Source organism: Adiantum capillus-veneris, chromosome 26, assembly GCF_014529385.1.
Source record: "Adiantum capillus-veneris isolate H3 chromosome 26, ASM1452938v2, whole genome shotgun sequence".
NCBI lineage: Eukaryota > Viridiplantae > Streptophyta > Polypodiopsida > Polypodiales > Pteridaceae > Adiantum > Adiantum capillus-veneris.
Genome location: NC_140956.1, coordinates 9436707 through 9454695, shown reverse-complemented (window position 1 = coordinate 9454695; position 17989 = coordinate 9436707). Strand labels below are relative to the sequence as shown.

The window sequence follows — 17989 nt, the reverse complement described above, 5'->3', positions numbered from 1 at the left end:
TCGTTTCGATCATTTCATCGATCGTTGGGAATGTGGTCTACATGATCATCCTCCAAGCTGTCAGAGGCTACATCTTCTGGCCTCAAGTATCCTGCTTGACCAAAGCACCTACGAACACATCTATTGGGTTGCAAGATTGCTGCCTGTTGGCCAACGTCAGAGTCCGACGAGTTATAATTGGCAACAACTCGATCTATAATAGATGGATCGAACTCACCAAATTCATGAACGTTGGTACAACTGAAGATGGTTGGCTCATGGAAATGCCAGGAGCAGGTGCATGAAGCTTTGCAAGAGGATATCTGAATACTTGGCACGTACTAGATGCAGCCTGAAACAAGTGCTACATGATGTGTATGCTAATAATGTGGCTCTAAGTTGGTCGAATGCTGTTCCGAAGCTTTTTTGGATGGGAGGCTTCAAAGTGTTGAACCTCGATGGAAATCGTCGCGAAACGCGGTTGGGATGTGTATGACAAATGTGGTTTTTAGCAGACCAAGGCCATGATATGTATGTTAGTACTTGCGCTATTTGGGTGAGTTTCGAGATTTGAGGATACTTGAAGATCGGTGGATGTTAAACTTTCAATTGACACTTGTGACAAGCGATTGCGGCTTGAAGTTACCAGAGATCTTGAGGTCATCGGCACAAAAAATGGTTTTTTTTGTGGAGTTTTATGGCATACAATGCTCAAAGCTCATGGTCAGTCCTACCTACGATCATCGACTTGACTTAAAACAGCGATGGTCCTTTTCCAGCTGCATGAAAGGGAGCTAGGCATGAAGTTTTAGTGGAGCTCAAAAATTGAACGGTGTGCAGACGAGAAAAAGATATATAAGTCTTTTCGACCATCGGCAGTGGGAGGCGTGAAGTGGAACTAAGGAAGTTTTTTTTTTAAGTAAATCTTAAAATTAACAGGGAATAAAAATGAGCATCTGCATGGGAAGGTGGCGCCATCTGGTCGCCTGCATGAAGAAAGGTTACACAGGTGCAGAGTGCATGCAGGAAATCCCGTCAAGGGGCCAATGCTACATGGCGAGCAGGAGCACCACATGGATGAACGCCATGAGCTGTAGGTCAAAGAGACGGTAGCATGAAGGGGAGACCTGAGCCATCAGGGACAGAGTCACAAGGAAGAAGGGCTGCCAGTTGAAGGCCCATTAGAGGCGACCATATCAAGAGATGGCGTTGTTTACAAATGGGGCGGGCTTCAAGAGGAGGTAGAGTGTCACCTGAGGAGCCGGCTTCATGGGCGGTATGCCAGAGCAGTCAAGGGCACGGAGGGGAGAGTTGCACGTTGTGGGTGGCCAATACCATGGTTTTGAGGGGCCGCAACCTCCAGGGTCCAAGGACTACAAGGAGCTCTGAGATTTGATGCTTTGCAGGAGAGTTGGAAGGGCCAGGGGCTAATGTGCAGGGTTACGAGCTGCATGGGAAGCCCGGCCAGTGCAGGAGAAGGACAGGTGGTTGAGAGTGTTGTGGGGAGGTGGTGCTACACAAGGGGAATCAACCTTCAGGAGGAGGAAGGTGGTACTGAGCAGAATCAATTCAAAAGGTGGGGTTGACATGCCAACTATAGGAGGAGAGGGCCAAGAGGCGGGCCGACTACAGCAGGAGAGCGAAGTTGAGTCGAAGGGCATGCGCCACTGGGTAGCATTGTGGCGTTGTAGAGTCTGAGGGGATCGTAGAGGGCTGGAGTGGAGGGATTTTGTTCCAGAAGCTGCAGGGGTGGCTACCGAAGCCAGGGAGAGACGGATGTTATTGGATGCATAGCATATGAGGAGAATAGGACGAGGACGCATGCAGGCGGGGAAAGACAGGTCTACCTGAGCATTTGTTTTAAGATAGAAAGACGGGGAGAGTTGCACGTTGTGGATGGCCATGAGCAAGCAATGGGAGGATTACTGTAGAGGGCTGAGGTGTTGTCGGATGGAGGTTGCCAGAGAAAAGGATTGTGGCCAATTGTAAAATTGACTTATCCATGGGATCAAGAGCTACAAAGTTCAGATGATGCCGAGGGCTACCTAGCCCTGCTCTAAAAGGGGGCTGCAAGTCGAGAAGGATAGAGCCGCCAAGTACATAGAGATTTTGTCAAGCAAGAGAAGCGGTCGAGGATCAAGTGCAAGGAGGATCAAGCAGCACGAAGCATGAAGTCGGCAACTATCGAATTTTCCATCATTGTATTTGATTGGGTTTATATGATACATAGTTGGGTTGTGGTTTTTTGTCGAGTTTTCCGCCAATATTATCTACCTCATGTCTTTTGCCGTATGCCCGTGGTAGCGGTGGTTCCAGGATTGTGTGTATGTGAGCAGAGAGGGAGGTAGAGAGATTGTGCGGGCAAATTGTATATGTGGTCGAGGCCTGTGTCGCCTCCCTGTGACAGTGTGTTTACAGGATTGGAATGAGTGTATGCATCGGTGGGTACAAGTGTGAGTTTCTGCAGTTATGGTCGAGTGTGTGTAGCCATGATTGCAGGAAGGATGTCTGTACTATGGAGGTTGGCAGATACTGCGCGTGTGTACGTGATTCTATGTGGTTAGGGGTGCGTGTTAATCCTTGGGCTATAGAGAGGCAATGTAGAGTGTGTTTGGTCTGTTCTTACTTTCCTCTTTCCATCAGTGGTGCCCCCACTGAGGATCTACTGATTGCTCCTCAGTGAAGTCCTACAGCTTGAAGATGATTGAAGATTGCGGTGCGCCGGTTTTCAATGGCGAGGAAGATGCAAAAGATTGGATATGCGATCTAGAGTTGTATATGATGTCACTACAGATGCTGACCAACGCAACAAAGCTTAGAGGTTTTTCACAAGTGATGCAGGGCAAAGCAAAGGCCTGGCTCAACAATTTGGAGGTTTCCAATAGGCAATCATGGTCGAGGGTTCGAGCCTGTTTTGTCTGAGATTTCAAGACGGAAGTATCAAAGACTCAATCGGATCGAAGATTCGACCAAGAGGTATGCAGGAAGTCAATTCTTGATAAAGACGTCTTTTATGATGAAGCTTTAACAGGCTCTGCTAGTAGCGGATATGAATGTGATGACGAAGATGCTTGGAGTGATTCAAGCTCTAGTTCTATGGAGGATTTTATGGCTTATGACGAAGATTGGAAGGCCATGCGTTGCCTACTATACAAAAGCGCAAGAAATTGAGGAACTAGTGGACAAAAGCGATCTGCTATCTACATCAAGTTCGAGTGAAGGTGAAGTAGAGGTATGCCAAGATGCTTTATCTATGTAGGGGGTGGGGCAACTTTTGACCAGCATGTCGAGGTGCACTATAGGGTTCCAGAGTTGGTGTGTAGCCGTAGAGAGATAGCTTCGGCAATTGACGCTGTGGAGACAGGTATATGTGCAGCTTGTGAGAGCGGGGTCACATGCAAAGAGGAGGGTACTACCAACCTTCCAGGTGATGAACTGTGGGATCAATTTTTGTCTTGCTTGTCGAATGATGAGGTGATCGAGCAGGTGATTGAAGAGCAGGTTGCAGTCGATTGTGGGGATAAAGAGGCACTTCCAAAGCTAGTGCTTGGGCACTTCAGTCAGGCCTATGATAAACAGAAGGAATCTGTATGCTTCTCTATGTCGCAATCGAAAGCCAAAAAGAAGGTATTCAAGGTCTGTGCTATGCTTTTGATGGGCTTTCTGCTTAAGGTTGTTGTGCAAGCAGCTGTGCATAGATTGAAAAGGCTTTCTGAGGTAGATCATGCTATGGAGCCCTCTCTAGCAGGAAGCACATTTTGTTGTATGATGCAGGCATTTTGCAATGTACACAAGTTAAGTTGTGTGCGGGAAAAGCTTCTGGATACAGGTTGAAGGTATATGCCATGCCAAGCTACTCCAAAAGTTTATTCTTGGGTTTGCAGGTGCAAAGAGAGGGTTGAAGTCATATGTTTTCCAAGTGGATGGCTATAATCAATGCCATATTTTTTATCCAGGTGGAGTTTACACTATGCTTGGGAGAGCCTATGGCTTTCCATTTGACCCAGGTGGGTGCTACAGCCAGTGAAAGTCTCTCTCTATCTATATACTGCTATTTATCTACCTCTTGTACATAGTATCTATCAGTTTCTTCTTATGCAATGATATATTATCTAAATAATTCTATGGTTGAGCATGAATGCTCAACGAGGGTTTGGGCAATGATGGTACAACTGAAGATGGTTGGATCATGGAAATGCCACGAGCAGGTGCATGAAGCTTTGCAGGAGGAGATCTGAATACTTGGGCACGTACTAGATGCAGCCTGGAACAAGTGCTACATAATGTGTATGTTAAATGTGGCTCTAAGTTGGTCGAATGTTGTTCCGAAGCTTTGCTAGGATGGGAGGTTTCAAAGTTTTGAAGCTCGATGGAAATCATCGCGAAATGCGGTTGGGATGTGTATGCCAAATGTGGTTGAAGCAGACCACAGGCCATGATATGTATGTTAGTACTTGCGCTATTTGGGTGAGTTTCGAGATTTGAGGATACTTGGAGATCGGTGGATGTTAAACTTTCGATTGACACTTGTGACAAGCGATTGTGGCTTGAAGTTACTAGAGATCTTGAGGTCATCGGCACAAAAAATGGTTCTTTTTGTGGAGTTTTATGGCATACAGAGCTCAAAGCTCATGGTCAGTCCTACCTACGATCATCGACTAATTGACTTAAAACAACGATGGTCCTTTTCCAGCTGCATGAAAGGGAGCTAGGCATGAAGTTTTAGTGGAGCTCAAAAATTGAACGCTATGCAGACGAGAAAAAGATATATAAGTCTTTTCGACCATCGGCAGAGTGGGAGGCGTGAAGTGGATCTAAGGAATTTTTAAAAAAAATTAAAGCTTAAAATTAAAGGGAAAAAAAATGAGCATTTGCAAGGGAAGGTGGCGCCATATTGTCGCCTGCATGAAGAAAGGTTACACAGGTGGAGAGTGCATGCAAGAGATCCCGTCAAGGGGCCAGTGCTACATCGCGAGCAGGAGCACCACGTGGGTGAACGCCATGAGTTGCAAGTCAAAGTGGCGGTGGCATGAAGGGGAGACCTGAGCCAATAGGGCTAGAGAGGGCTGTGGTTAAATATCGGCTAGCTTGCCGATGTGTGCGTGGACATGACCGACGCAGCAGGTCATTACACTTTTTGGGGGCGCAGCAGGTACTGTGTAGCACTATGAGGACAAGTCTCCAGGATTCACGCAAGCACACGTACGTCGCATGCTGGTAAGGCGAGAGCACCTGGAGGGTGAGGTCGGGAGTTCGAAGAGTGCATGTGAAGAGCACATTGACCTTTTAGTCAACTGTTTCCAACCGGTTGCAGTTGACTGGCAACCGGCTCTGGCTGCTTTGCCACGAGCGCAAGCTAGCCGATATATATCCAAAACCGCTAGAGAGTAGGGAGGAATAAGGGCTGCCAGTTGAAGGCCCATCAGAGACGGCCATATCAGGAGGTGGCGCTGTTTACAAAGGGGGCGGGCTTCAAGAGGAGGTAGGGTGTCACCTAAGGAGCCGGCTTCATGGGCGGTATGACAGAGCAGTCAACAGCACAGAGGGGAGAGTTGCACGCTGTGGGTGGCCAATAGCATGGTTGCAGGGGCCGCAACCTCCAGGGTCCAAGGACTACAAGGAGCTCTGAGATTTGATGGTTGGCAGGAGAGTTGGAAGGGCCAGGGGCTAGTGTGCAGGGTTACGAGCTGCATGTGAAGCCCGACCAATGCAGGAGAAGGACAAGTGGTTGAGAGCGCTGTGGGGAGGTGGTGCTACACAAGGGGCATCAACCTTCAGGATGAGGAAGGCGATACTGAGCAGAATCAATTCAAAAGATGGGGTTGACGTGCCGAGTACAGGAGGAGAGGGCCAAGAGGTGGGCCGAGTACAGGAGGAGAGCAAAGTTGAGTCGAAGGGCATGCGCCACTAATGCTAACATTGTGGCATTGTAGAGTCTGAGGGGAGCGTAGAGGGCTGGAGTGAAGGGATTTTGTTCCAGAAGCTGCAGGAGTGGCTACCAAAGCCAGCCAGAGAAGGATGCTATTAAATACATAGCATATGAGGAGAATAGGAGGACGACGCATGCAGGCGTGGGAAGACAGGTATAAATGAGCATTTGTTTTAAGATAGAAAGACGGGGAGAGTTGCACGATGTGGATGGCCGTGAGCAAGCAATGGGAGGCATTACTGTAGAGGGCTGAGGTGGTGTCGGATGGAGGTTTCCAGAGAAAAGGAGTGCGGCCAATTGTAAAATTTACTTATCCATGGGATCGAGAGCTAGAGAGAGCAGATGATGTCGAGGGCCACCTAACCCTGTAGTAAAAGGGGGCTGCAAGTCGAGAAGGATAGAGCCGCCAAGTAGACAGAGGTTTTGCCAAGCACGAGAAGCCATCGAGGATCAAGTGCAAGGAGGATCAAGCAGCACGAAGCATCACGTCGCTATGAAGTCGGCAACTATCGAATTTGCTATCATTGTATTTGATTGGGTTTATGTGATGCATAGTTGGGTTGTTGTTTTTTGTCGAGTTTGCCGCCAATATTATCTGCCTCGTGTCTTTTGTTGTATGCCCGTGGTAGCGTGGCTCCGGGATTGTGTGTATGTGAGTAGAGAGGGAGGTAGAGAGATTGTGCGTGCAAATTGTATATGTGGTCGGTGTCACCTCCCTGTGTCAGTGTGTTTACAGGATTGGTATGAGTGTATGCATCGGTGGGTACAAGTGTGGGATGGTGACTTGTCGATGAGTGTTTGCAGTTATGGTCGAGTGTGTGTAGCCGTGATTTCTCGAAGGTGTTCTATACTATGGAGATTGGCAGATAGTGCGCGTGTGTATGTGATTCTGTGTGGTTAGGGGTGCGAGTTAATCCTTGGGCTATAGAGAGGCAGTGTAGAGTGTGCTGGGTTTATTCCTACTTCCACCCTTCCATCAACGGTGCCCCCATTGAGGATCTACTCATGATTGCTCCTCGATGAAGTCCTACAGCTTGAAGATGATTGAAGATTTCGGTCCGCCGATTTTTACTGGCGAGGAAGATGCAGAAGATTGGATATGCGATCTAGAGTTGTATATGATGTCACTACAGATACTAACCAACGCAGCAAAGCTTAGAGGTTTGTCACAGGTCATGCAGGGCAAAGCAAAGGCGTGGCTCAACAATTTGGAGGTTTCCAATAGGCAATCACGATCGAGGGTTCAAGCCTGTTTTGTCTGAGATTTCAAGACGGAAGTATTAAAGGCTCAATCGGATCGAAGATTCGACCAAGAGGTATGCAGGAAGTCATTTCTTGATAAAGAAGTCTCCTATGATGAAGCTTTAACACGCTCCGCTAGTAGCGGATATGAATGTGATGGCGAAGATGCCTGGAGTGATTCAAGCTCCAATTATGTTGAGGATTTTGCGACTTATGACGAAGATTGGAAAGCCATGCTTGACGTCGCCTACTAAGCAAAAGTGCAAGACATTGAGGAACTAGTGGAGGAAACTGATCTCCTATCTACATCAAGTTCGAGTGAAGGTGAAGTAGAGGTATGCCAAGATGCTTTATCTATGCAGGGGGTGGAGCAACTTTTTCCTTGACCAGCATTTCGAGGTGCACTATAGGTTCAGAGGTGTGTGTGTAGCCGTAGAGAGATAGCTCCGGCAATTGACGTTGTGGAGACAGGTATATGTGCAGCTTGTGAGAGCAGGGTCACATGCAAAGAGGACGGTACTACCAACCTTGCACGTGTTGAAGTGTGGGATCAATTTTTGTCTTGCTTGTCCAATGATGAGGTGATCGAGTAGGTGATTGAAGAGCAGGTCACAATCGATTGTGGGGATAAAGAGGCACTTCCAGAGCTAGTGCTTGGGCACTTCAGTCAGGCCTATGATAAACAGAAGGAATCTGTATGCTTCTCCATGTCACAATCGAAAGCCAAAAAGAAGGTATTCAAGGTCTGTGCTATGCTTATGATGAGCTTGCTGCTTAAGGTTGTTGTGCAAGCAACTGTGCATAGATTGAAAAGGATTTTGAAGGCAGATCATGCTATGGAGCCATCTCTAGCAGGAGGCAGCATTTTGGTGTATGATGCAGGCATTTTGCAATGTACACAAGTCCATTTTGTGTGCGGGAAAAGCTTCTGGATACAGGTTGAAGGTATATGCCATGCCAAGCTGCTCCAAAAGTTTTTGCTTGGGTTTGCAGGTGCAAAGAGAGGGTTGAAGTCATATGTTTTCCAAGTGGATGGCTACAATCAATGCCATAGTTTTGATCCAGGTGGAGTTTACACTATGATTGGGAGAGCCTATGGCTTTCCATTTGACCCAGGTGGGTGCTACAGCCAGTGAAAGTATCTCTCTATCTATATACTGCTATTTATCTAGCTCTTGTACATAGTATTATCAGTTTCTTCTTCTGCAATGATATATTATCTAAATAATGCTATGGTTGAGCATGAATGCTCAACAAGGGGTTGGGCAATGATGGTACAACTGAAGATGGTCGGCTCATGGAAATGCCAGGAGCACATGCATGAAGCTTTGCAGGAGGATATCTGAATACTTGGGCACGTACTAGATGCAGCCTGGAACAAGTGCTACATGATGTGTATGCTAAATGTGGCTCTAAGTTGGTCGAATGCTGTTCCAAAGCTTTTTCGGGATGGGAGGCTTCAAAGTGTTGAACCTCGATGGAAATCGTTGCGAAACGCGGTTGGGAGGTGTATGACAAATGTGGTTTTTAGCATACCAAAGGCCATGATATGTATGTTAGTACTTGCGCTATTTGTGTGAGTTTCGAGATTTTAGGATACTTGAAGATCGGTGGATGTTAAACTTTCAATTGACACTTGTGACAAGCGATTGCGGCTTGAAGTTACCAGAGATCTTGAGGTCATCGGCACAAAAAATGGTTTTTTTTTGTGGAGTTTTATGGCATACAATGCTCGAAGCTCATGGTCGGTCCTACCTATGATCATCGACTTGACTTAAAACATCGATGGTCCTTTTTCAGCCGCATGAAAGGGAGCTAGGCAAGAAATTTTGGTGGAGCTCGGAAATTGAACGGTGTGCAGATGAAGTCTTTTTGACCATCGGCAGTGGGAGGCGTGAAGTGGAACTAAGGAAGTTTTTTTTTAAAGTAAAGCTTAAAATTAAGAGGGAAAAAAATGAGCATCTGCATGGGAAGGTGGCGCCATATTGTCGCCTGCATGAAGAAAGGTTACACAGGTGGAGAGTGCATGCAAGAGATCCTGTCAAGGGGCCAGTTCTACATGGCGAGCAGGAGCACCACGTGGGTGAACGCCATGAGCTGCAGGTCAAAGAGGCGGTAGCATGAAGGGGAGACCTGACCCATCAGGGCCAGAGAGTAGGGAGGAAGAAGGGTGCCAGTTGAAGGCCCATCAGAGGCGGCCATATCACGAGGTGGTGTTGTTTACAAAGGGGGCGGGCTTGAAGAGGAGGTAGGGTGTCACCTAAGGAGCCGGCTTCATGGGGGGTATGACAGAGCAGTCAAGGGTAGAGAGGGGAGAGGGTCACGTTGTGGGTGGCCAATAGCATGGTTTTGAGGGGCCGCAACCTCCAGGGTCCAAGGACTACAAGGAGCTCTGAGATTTGATGGTTGGCATGAGAGTTGGAAAGGCCAGGGGCTAGTGTGCAGGGTTACGAGCAGCATGGGAAGACCAGCCAGTGCAGGAGAAGGACAGGTGGTTGAGAGCGCTATGGGCAGGTGGTGCTACACAAGGGGCATCAACCTTCAGGATGAGGAAGGCGGTAATGTGCAAAATCAGTTCAAAAGCTGGGACTGACATACCGACTTACAGGAGGAGAGGGCCAAGAGGGGGCTGACTACAGGAGGAGAGCGAAGTTGAGTCGAAGGGCATGCGCCACTGGGTAGCATTGTGGCGTTTTAGAGTCTGAGGGGATCGTAGAGGGCTGGAGTGGAGGGATTTTGTTCCAGAAGCTGCAGGGGTGGTTACCGAAGCCAGGGAGAGACGGATGTTATTGGATGCATAGCATATGAGGAGAATAGGAGGAGGACGCATGCAGGCGGGGAAAGACAGGTCTACCTGAGCATTTGTTTTAAGATAGAAAGACGGGGAGAGTTGCACGTTGTGGATGGCCATGAGCAAGCAATGGGAGGTATTACTATAGAGGGCTGAGGTGTTATCGGATGGAGGTTGCCAGAGAAAAGGAGTGCGGCCAATTGTAAAATTGACTTATCCATGAGATCGAGAGCTACAAAGAGCAAATGATGCCGAGGGCCACCTACACTACAAGAGGTTGTGTGCTCTTGTAACGCTGTTAGCGACGGAAATACATTGGGTTTTTATAACCCCCGGCGTCGCTAAAACCGTCACTACGAGCGTCGCTACGAGAGCGTCACTATAAGAGTCGCTATATAGAGACGCTCATAGCGACGGTTATAGCGACGTTTACACTGAAGACTATAGCGACGCTCATAGCGACGCTACAGAGCCATAAATAGCGACGGTTATAGCGACGCCCGAGAGAATTTTTTTTTGGTGGCAGGGCATTGAATGCCCTGCCACCCATCAACCATATTGTACTTGATTCACTTTTTAAAAAAAGTGCAAGGGTAGATAATAGACCCAAAATAGTCACCCACAAGACGCATTGTTTGCAAAATTGACAATTGTACACATCATAGGCAAAATGAATTGATTGGCAAATGTAATAATGACAATTGTACAACATCATAGGCATAAAGAATTGATTGGCAAAAGGAACTGCGGTGACAAATGTAATAATATACATGGTTCAAAAAGACGTATAAAATCCGTCTCATGATACATAAGCTATGAGAAACCCTAAACTAATGCTATCTAGCTACGGCTAAACTGACGTCGTCTAGTCAGACGTCTCATCGCGTCCAAGCGGCGTATCTGTCGGATTCTGCAAAAAAAGACAATAAGACAGCTTTCAGTAAGTATAAACATATAACGACATATATAAAACAATACAAAAAATAAAAAAGAGTAAACCCTAATACTAACCATGCCGCCGCGAGAACTGAGAATGTCCATCAGGGCGTTTAAGCCCTTCCTGCCTGCGTACTCGCGCTCGTACGGTGTGGGATCACGTCCTGTCATCGACCACTGTCAAAACATACAAAGATTTCATTATGTTAGAATTAAAAAACTCATAAACCCTAAACTATCGAACATAAAGAGCAATGTGAAAACACTTACAAAATCAGCCTCAAATGATGCCCATCCACCGCTCCCCAAGTGGTGCGAGCTCCCTGCCTCTACTCGCGCTCTGGCTGCATCCTTTTGTTGCTTCCACTTGTCGGGATTCTCGCGCGCTGCTTTCTTCGCATTCTTCCAATCTTCTTTGGCCAGCCAATCTGGCCTGTTCCACCCATTCTTGATTGCTTTTTGCACTTCGGAACGCTTGTGTTTGCAGTATTCGCGCATTCGAATCTTCATCAGGTCTTCATTGAAGCGCTGATCCCGTGTTGGAACGGGAAACTCATCATGAAGTATGCTGATGACTCTGTTTTTTAAATCACTTGGTACTTCACTCCATTTGTTTAGTATGTAGTGTCTAAACAGCTGAGAGCAAAGACCACGCATGCGCGAGATCACCTTCTTGCCGTCATCATCCATGATGATGCCGCCGCTGAAGTCGATGGAGTAAGACAAGCCCTCTGGCCGGTGACGCGTGAACCTGGGTGTCCCGGCAGGGGTAGCTGCGGCGGTCGAGGCGTGTCGATGGGGCTACGGACGTCAGGTGTCTCCACCGGCGTCTGGGCCCCGAAGCGAGGAGTGTCGAGTGGGGTGGCTCCTGGCGGAGTAGGTAGAGGTGTGTAGCTTCTAGGAACAGTCAGCCGTGCAAAACCTGTGTGTAGATGGCGATGTTGTGGCTGGTGTGGGGGCGGGCAAAGAAGGGGAGGGTAAAGAGCCTCTTCGAACACGAGGCGGTGTGGAGGCATCGGTGGCGGAATCCCCACAACAACCGCCACCGCCACCACTAGAGCGCCGGTGTCTAGACGAGTGTGAAGCTCGTCTTGTCGACGCCGAAGCTTCGGAGCACGCCGAATGCTCCGAAAGAGAGGGAGATGCGGATGGAGTAGGAACGCGCGATGATGCGCCAGAGCGATGACGCTCCACGTACCACTGTCTCTGCTGCGGTGACAAAGAAGAAAGAAACTCCTCATCATCCATACCTGCATTAAACACACGAATATTTAAACTTAATATTGAATGAATAGAGTAGACAATGACGCAAAGACCATTAAATACAATGACGTAATGGCGCATATAAATACAATGACGCAATGAATTGAGTGATAGAAGAGGCAAGTCGAAAACTCAGAATTTTCAATCAAAAGATGTGAGCGCGAGTAGAAAAGAGCGTTATACACCATGGAAGGTACTTAGAGAGCCAGAGCTTTTACAACACGGAGCAAAATTGTTCAAATACAATATTTGTGGCTTTAAGAGATCTCTCTCTCATCCTCGCATAACTCAGCAAAACTTCCTATATCTATATAGAGCTCTCCGTTTAAACACATATCCTCTGTTTCATTTTGTAGCTCCTCTGCATGCACCCCATATAGAGTAGTAGCATCTTGATGCTCGTCTGGCACCACCGCAGTGGCTTCTGATTGAGCATCTTCTCTGATCTCCTCCATTGATGACGTTGTGATTAGCACATGGTAGCCTTCATACGTCCTTGCACTACGAGGGGCTACCTCTATGACGTACCACCAGTTTGATGTAGACTTTGTAGGATGAAATATTACCTGCCAGAGCCACATAACTTACATGAGAGCTTTCAAGCACATAACTTGTAAAAGGGGGATGTTAACTATTTACATACTTACTTGTTCACAATGCTCGGGTAGTACGAAAGTGTCTCTTAGGTCAGTCCATTTCTTAGTAGAATCCACCTCAAGAAAACCAGACTCTCCTCTATGCACAGTAGCGTTGCGACCCTCCATGATTATCTTGAACCATTGCACGTCGAACAAGTCGACAAAAAATCCTTTGTAATCGATCCTCAAAATCTCTTGCAGCGTGCCGAAGTAAGTGAGTTCCGCCACCACAGGATCTGCATCAGAGGAACGTCGTCGACTAGACTGTTCAAATTTTGCCATGATTCCACAATCTTGAGTAAAACGCTTTTTGTCGATTCGTTCCACCCTAAAATGTCGACCTTTACACCATGCTGCTGTGTATGACTTATACTACAACGAACAAAGATTATGAGTGGCCGTTCAAACGTTTATAAATAAAGTCACTTGCTAGTCATACATTGCAAACTTACCCTGGTCGCGCAACCCCGAGAGGACTCCCACTCTTCCTCAGTCACTTCGTCACCGCATTGTTGTGCGCTTTTCAATTGGTTGTGCAACCATCTTAAGCTCATGAAGGTTGGTAGGCTCTCCAGAACCGCTGGATAGTGCATCGGTGGTCATCTTCACCGTCTCCACTCGATTCGTGCCCTTTGTCGCTCTTGCTTTGCATCCTCATATTGTGAAATCCACTTTTGCATCACTGGATTGTGAAGCATGCAAAATCGGTTGATTTTAGCCTCTAGATCTTCCGTCATCTTCTTCTCAACACCGAGATTGCACATGACAATCCCAGATATGCGCTTATCATCTATGGTTCGCCATAGCGTGTCCCGGGCTTTATCAAATCCGTCTAGCCACTCTCCAATGTACACTAGGGACTCTGATACCAACCAACCTTCTGCCATGCTACCCTCCGGACGTGCCTTTTGACGCACATATCCCTTAAGCGTTTTCATGAAACGTTCTAAGAAGAACATCCATCTGGAATGAACTGTGCCAGCTATTTCCACCTCATCAACTATGTGAACAAGAAGATGCACCTGAATGGTTAGCATTGTAGTAGGAAAATGTTTCTCAAACATGCACACAAGCTCCGCAGCATTTAGTTTGGCGAATGGTATGGAGTCTACGTTGATCTCCTTTTGTGAGATCCATTGCACCAGCTTTGCAAGTTTGTAGATTGTGTTACGGATGTCGAGAGACAAACATCCCTCAATGGCAACCGGTAAAATAAACTGTAAAGTATGTGCAGCAATGATATTAAAGTCCACATTTTATGCAATGATATTAAAGTCCACTATGAACGTACCTGACACATTTTATGCCAATCGTGTGACTTCAAACCAGTAAGCTTTCCTTCTTTAGTAAAACACGTTCGGAGCGAGTGCATTACGCCAGTGGGGGTCCGCAAAGATCGAATGGTCTCTTTTACTTTGCGTTCTTGGGCTCCTGTGAAAATCCATGGTGCTTTAGGGAGTTTTATCGATCCATCAGACCCTGTTTGTGGCCAATATTGCTCCATACGATCCACATTTCTAAGGTCAACTCTGGCTCCCAAAGTATCTTTCTTGCCGGTCAGATGGTCCCATAGTAGATTACCCACATTCTTGAATATGTGCATTGGATCGAGCAAGTGATTGATCATGAGTCGGGGCCAGTATGGTAACTCGTACCATAGAGATAGTCTCTTCATCCTTGGAGGCAATCCGTCATCGCACATCTCCTTCTGCTCTAACCATGCTTGTGCAGACATCCTTGGTGGCTCTCTTCCCAAAAAGCCGTCGCGTAACACATGATTCTCTGGAAGATACGCTTGATGACCTTCGTAGATTTGCTTCTTCAGTGAGGGTGCCCTACGTGCATTCAGTCTAGGTCCACATGTGACACATGCTCTGTATCCGCTTGTTTGAAGCCCTGCATGTATACACATGATAATAGATCAACTATGGGGAAAAACAAGATTTACAGTGTCTGAGTGAGGAGTGTCAATAGATCACCTGAGCATTCTGTTAGCCCGGGATAGTCATGCATGGTCCACATTAGAATGCCTCTGATCAAAGCATTCTGTCGTCCTGTGTGTCGGCTCATATCCACCACCTCTATGCCAATCCACAATTGTTGTAGCTCTTCCAATAGTGGACGAAGATACACATCCATATTCCCCACTTTATATCGCCCTGGCACAATCAAGCTTAGCCATAGGTGCCCCTTCTTCGTAGTCAACCACGGGGGAATGTTGTAGTTGACGATGACCACGGGCCATACACTGTAAGATGTTGATCTTTGACCAAATGGATTTACGCCATCCATAGCGAGGCCTAAGCGCAAATTTCGAGCTTCCCTGGCAAAATCCGACCATGTTCCATCTATATGTTTCCAGGCTACGCAATCTGCAGGAATTCGTAGCACACCATCCGAAGATTTATTCTCCTCATGCCATGATGCTAGGGCGGCCATGGACTTACATTCGAAGAAATGCTTGATGCGAGGAAGCAGAGGGAAATGTCGCAAAACCTTTTGTGGAATTTTTGTCCCGTGGAGATCTACTCGATATCTTTCGGAATCACATTTCGGACACTTCTCCATGTCTATGTATTCCCCTCTGAAAAGAATGCAGTCATTAGGACAAGCGTGGATAGAATTGTAATCCATCCCCAAGTTTCGCAAAATCTTTCTTGCTTCATCTCGGGAATCTGGCATCACATTGTCAGCTGGTAGTATGTGCTCTTTCAGCAATCTACACAACATAAAAATATGATACAGTCGTGTAAAAATCTATCAGATCATTATACATTTAGAGTTTTATTAAAGTAAACTAATTGTAATAGATCACCTGAAAAGCGTTGTGACGCTAGTGTCACTCCATCCAAACTTTGCCTGCATGTTGAGAAGAACCAGGAGTGCTTTCAATCTAGACATACGTGCTCCATTATACAATGGCATATCGGCTTCACTTTTCATATCATCATAGATAAGCCTTTCTGAATCCATGATCGTCTCGATCATTTCATCAATCTCGGGCTCAAACATTGCCTCGTTGGGAATGTGCTCTGCATGATCATCCCCCGAGCTGTCAGAGGCTACATCTTGTGGCCTCACATATGCTGCTTGACCAAAGCGCCTGCGAACACGTCTATTGGGTTGCAAGATTGCTGCTTGTTGGCCAGCGTCAGAGTCCGACGAGTTATAATTGGCAACAACTCGATCTATAATAGATGGATCGAACTCGCCAAATTCGCGAACGTGCTGCAAAGAAACACGTCTTGTCCGTCGCACAGCATGCTTGCATTGATTACAAGGACATAAGACCCTCGTTGAGAGATAGGTGTTTCGGTTGGACGGTCCCACATCCTCGTCACTACTCATAATGAGGATAAAAAACTTATAACCTGGACAACAAATTTAATATTCTATTGGCATTCTTCGTCTTATCTCTCTCTCTCTCTCTCTCTCTCTCTCTCTCTCTCTCTCTCTCTCTCTCTCTCTCTCTCTCTCTCTCTCTCTCTCTCTCTCTCTCTCTACCTCACATTCTCTAGTCATGTCCAATCCCCACACACCTCGGTCTGGAGGTGCACGGAGATCAGAACCACCGGGTTATAATCTCGTCTTTATTGGTCAATACCTATATTTGTGGGTACAAGAAATCTACACACCCACGTCTACATGATACTGCATGTAGTGGACAAAACCCCTTTGCCTCTTCTCTAGCTGTAGCACTTCACAGCATCTTAACATCTTTTCACAGTAGATCTTTTCACTGTTCGTCTAACTCTAAACCCTAAACCGTAAGTAATTCTTGCGTGGACTCGATCTAACGTAAATAAGCGTAAATCTAAATAAACGTAAATCTAACTAAAAATAAACCTAAATCTAATTTAACGTAAGTCTACATCTAACCTAATCTTTAACGTCTTTTGGGATAGTTTCCTACGACGTTAAAACTCTCTTCTTCTTGTGTGTGTGTGTGTGTGTGTGTGTGTGGGTAAACCTAAATAAACCTAAGTCTAATCTAATATAACATAAATCTAAATCTAACGTAAATTATGTTATATTAAAAACAAAGAACTAAACTAACAGGGATTATAAGAACCTTAAAACTGATTTAACACATAATTTTTCACATAACTCGGCAAGAGTTGGCATTCTCATCACTAAAGATGTGAGAGTTAACTTCCGGCGGTGACGCTGCCTCATCTCCATCCACATCTGACGACAGCAATTGGCCCTTTAGACCGTTCTTGCTCTTGTTACTAACTTTGAAGTTGCTGTTGAATGACTAGAGGTTGTCTAGATGGTCATTGTGTCGGGGATGTAGTGACTCTTGCCGCCCTGAAGATCCACCTTCTTCCCTATCTTCTGAAGACATTTCACCAGTACTTTTGGATCGACGGAGCCCACCATGAGTGAAGGCAGCAATACCCTATATTCCATTGAGGGCTTTCTTCACCCGCTTCATGCAGGCATCGCAGTCTATGGAGACCTAAATCTAATCTAATATAACGTAAATCTAAATCTAGCGTAAATAAACGTAAATCTAGTTAAAAATAAACCTAAATCTAATTTAATGTAAGTCTACATATAACCTAATCTTTAACGTCTTTTAAGATAGTTTCCTACGACGTTACAACTCTCTTCTTCTTGTGTGTGTGCGCGTGTGTGGATGTGTGTGCCAATAAAAAGAGATAAATGGTATAACCTTTCTATCACCCATGCCAAGTATGATAGATTGATTATGCCATTTCCCTCTTGAATAATAGGTCTTGAGTTCAACTCCTCGTCGACTAGATCTTTAGGTCTTTTAATTTTAATTAGTTTCCTACGACGTTAAATTAGTTTCTCTCTCTTTCTCTCTCAATGTGTGTGCGTTTTTTTGGATCGTATGCATGTTTTCTCTCTCTTTTCCTCTCTCAATGTGTGCGTTTTTTGTTTATGCATGTTCTCTCTCTCTCTTTTCCTCTCTCAATGCGTGCGTTTTTTGTTTATGCATGCTCTCTCTCTCTTTTCCTCTCTCAATGTGTGTGTGCATTCTTTGTTTATGTATGTGTGTGTGCGTTTTTGTTTTTGTTTGTACTCTCTCTCTCTCTCTCTCTCTCTCTCTCTCTCTCTCTCTCTCTCTCTCTCTCTCTCTCTCTCTCTCTCAAAAACACTATGTGTGTGTGTATGTGCGTGTGTGAGAGAGAGAGAGAGGGAGAGAGAAAGAGGGGAAGGGAACATGAGAATGAGGAGAGG

At 46.2% G+C, this 17989-nt stretch overlaps 1 protein-coding gene and 3 pseudogenes across 1 annotated transcript in view; 3 read left to right on the top strand and 1 right to left on the bottom strand.

Moving 5' to 3' along the window:
• The first annotated feature begins 3028 nt into the window (after positions 1–3028).
• LOC147422977 (uncharacterized) lies at positions 3029–4006 on the top strand (annotated as a pseudogene).
• Positions 4007–6948: 2942 nt separating this feature from the next.
• Positions 6949–7536, top strand: LOC147422976 (uncharacterized; annotated as a pseudogene).
• On the top strand, positions 7535–8335 carry LOC147422975 (uncharacterized; annotated as a pseudogene).
• Positions 8336–9089: 754 nt separating this feature from the next.
• The window catches only part of LOC147422970 (uncharacterized), a 57291-nt gene continuing 48391 nt past the window's right edge, over positions 9090–17989 (bottom strand). Inside the window, exons 4-5 of the mRNA XM_086501430.1 lie at positions 11800–12127; positions 9090–9142 (exon numbers count right to left, since the gene is read on the bottom strand). Of these exons, the coding sequence (XP_086357556.1) occupies positions 9090–9142; positions 11800–12127 (381 nt within the window). The remainder of the gene's footprint in view (positions 9143–11799; positions 12128–17989) is intronic.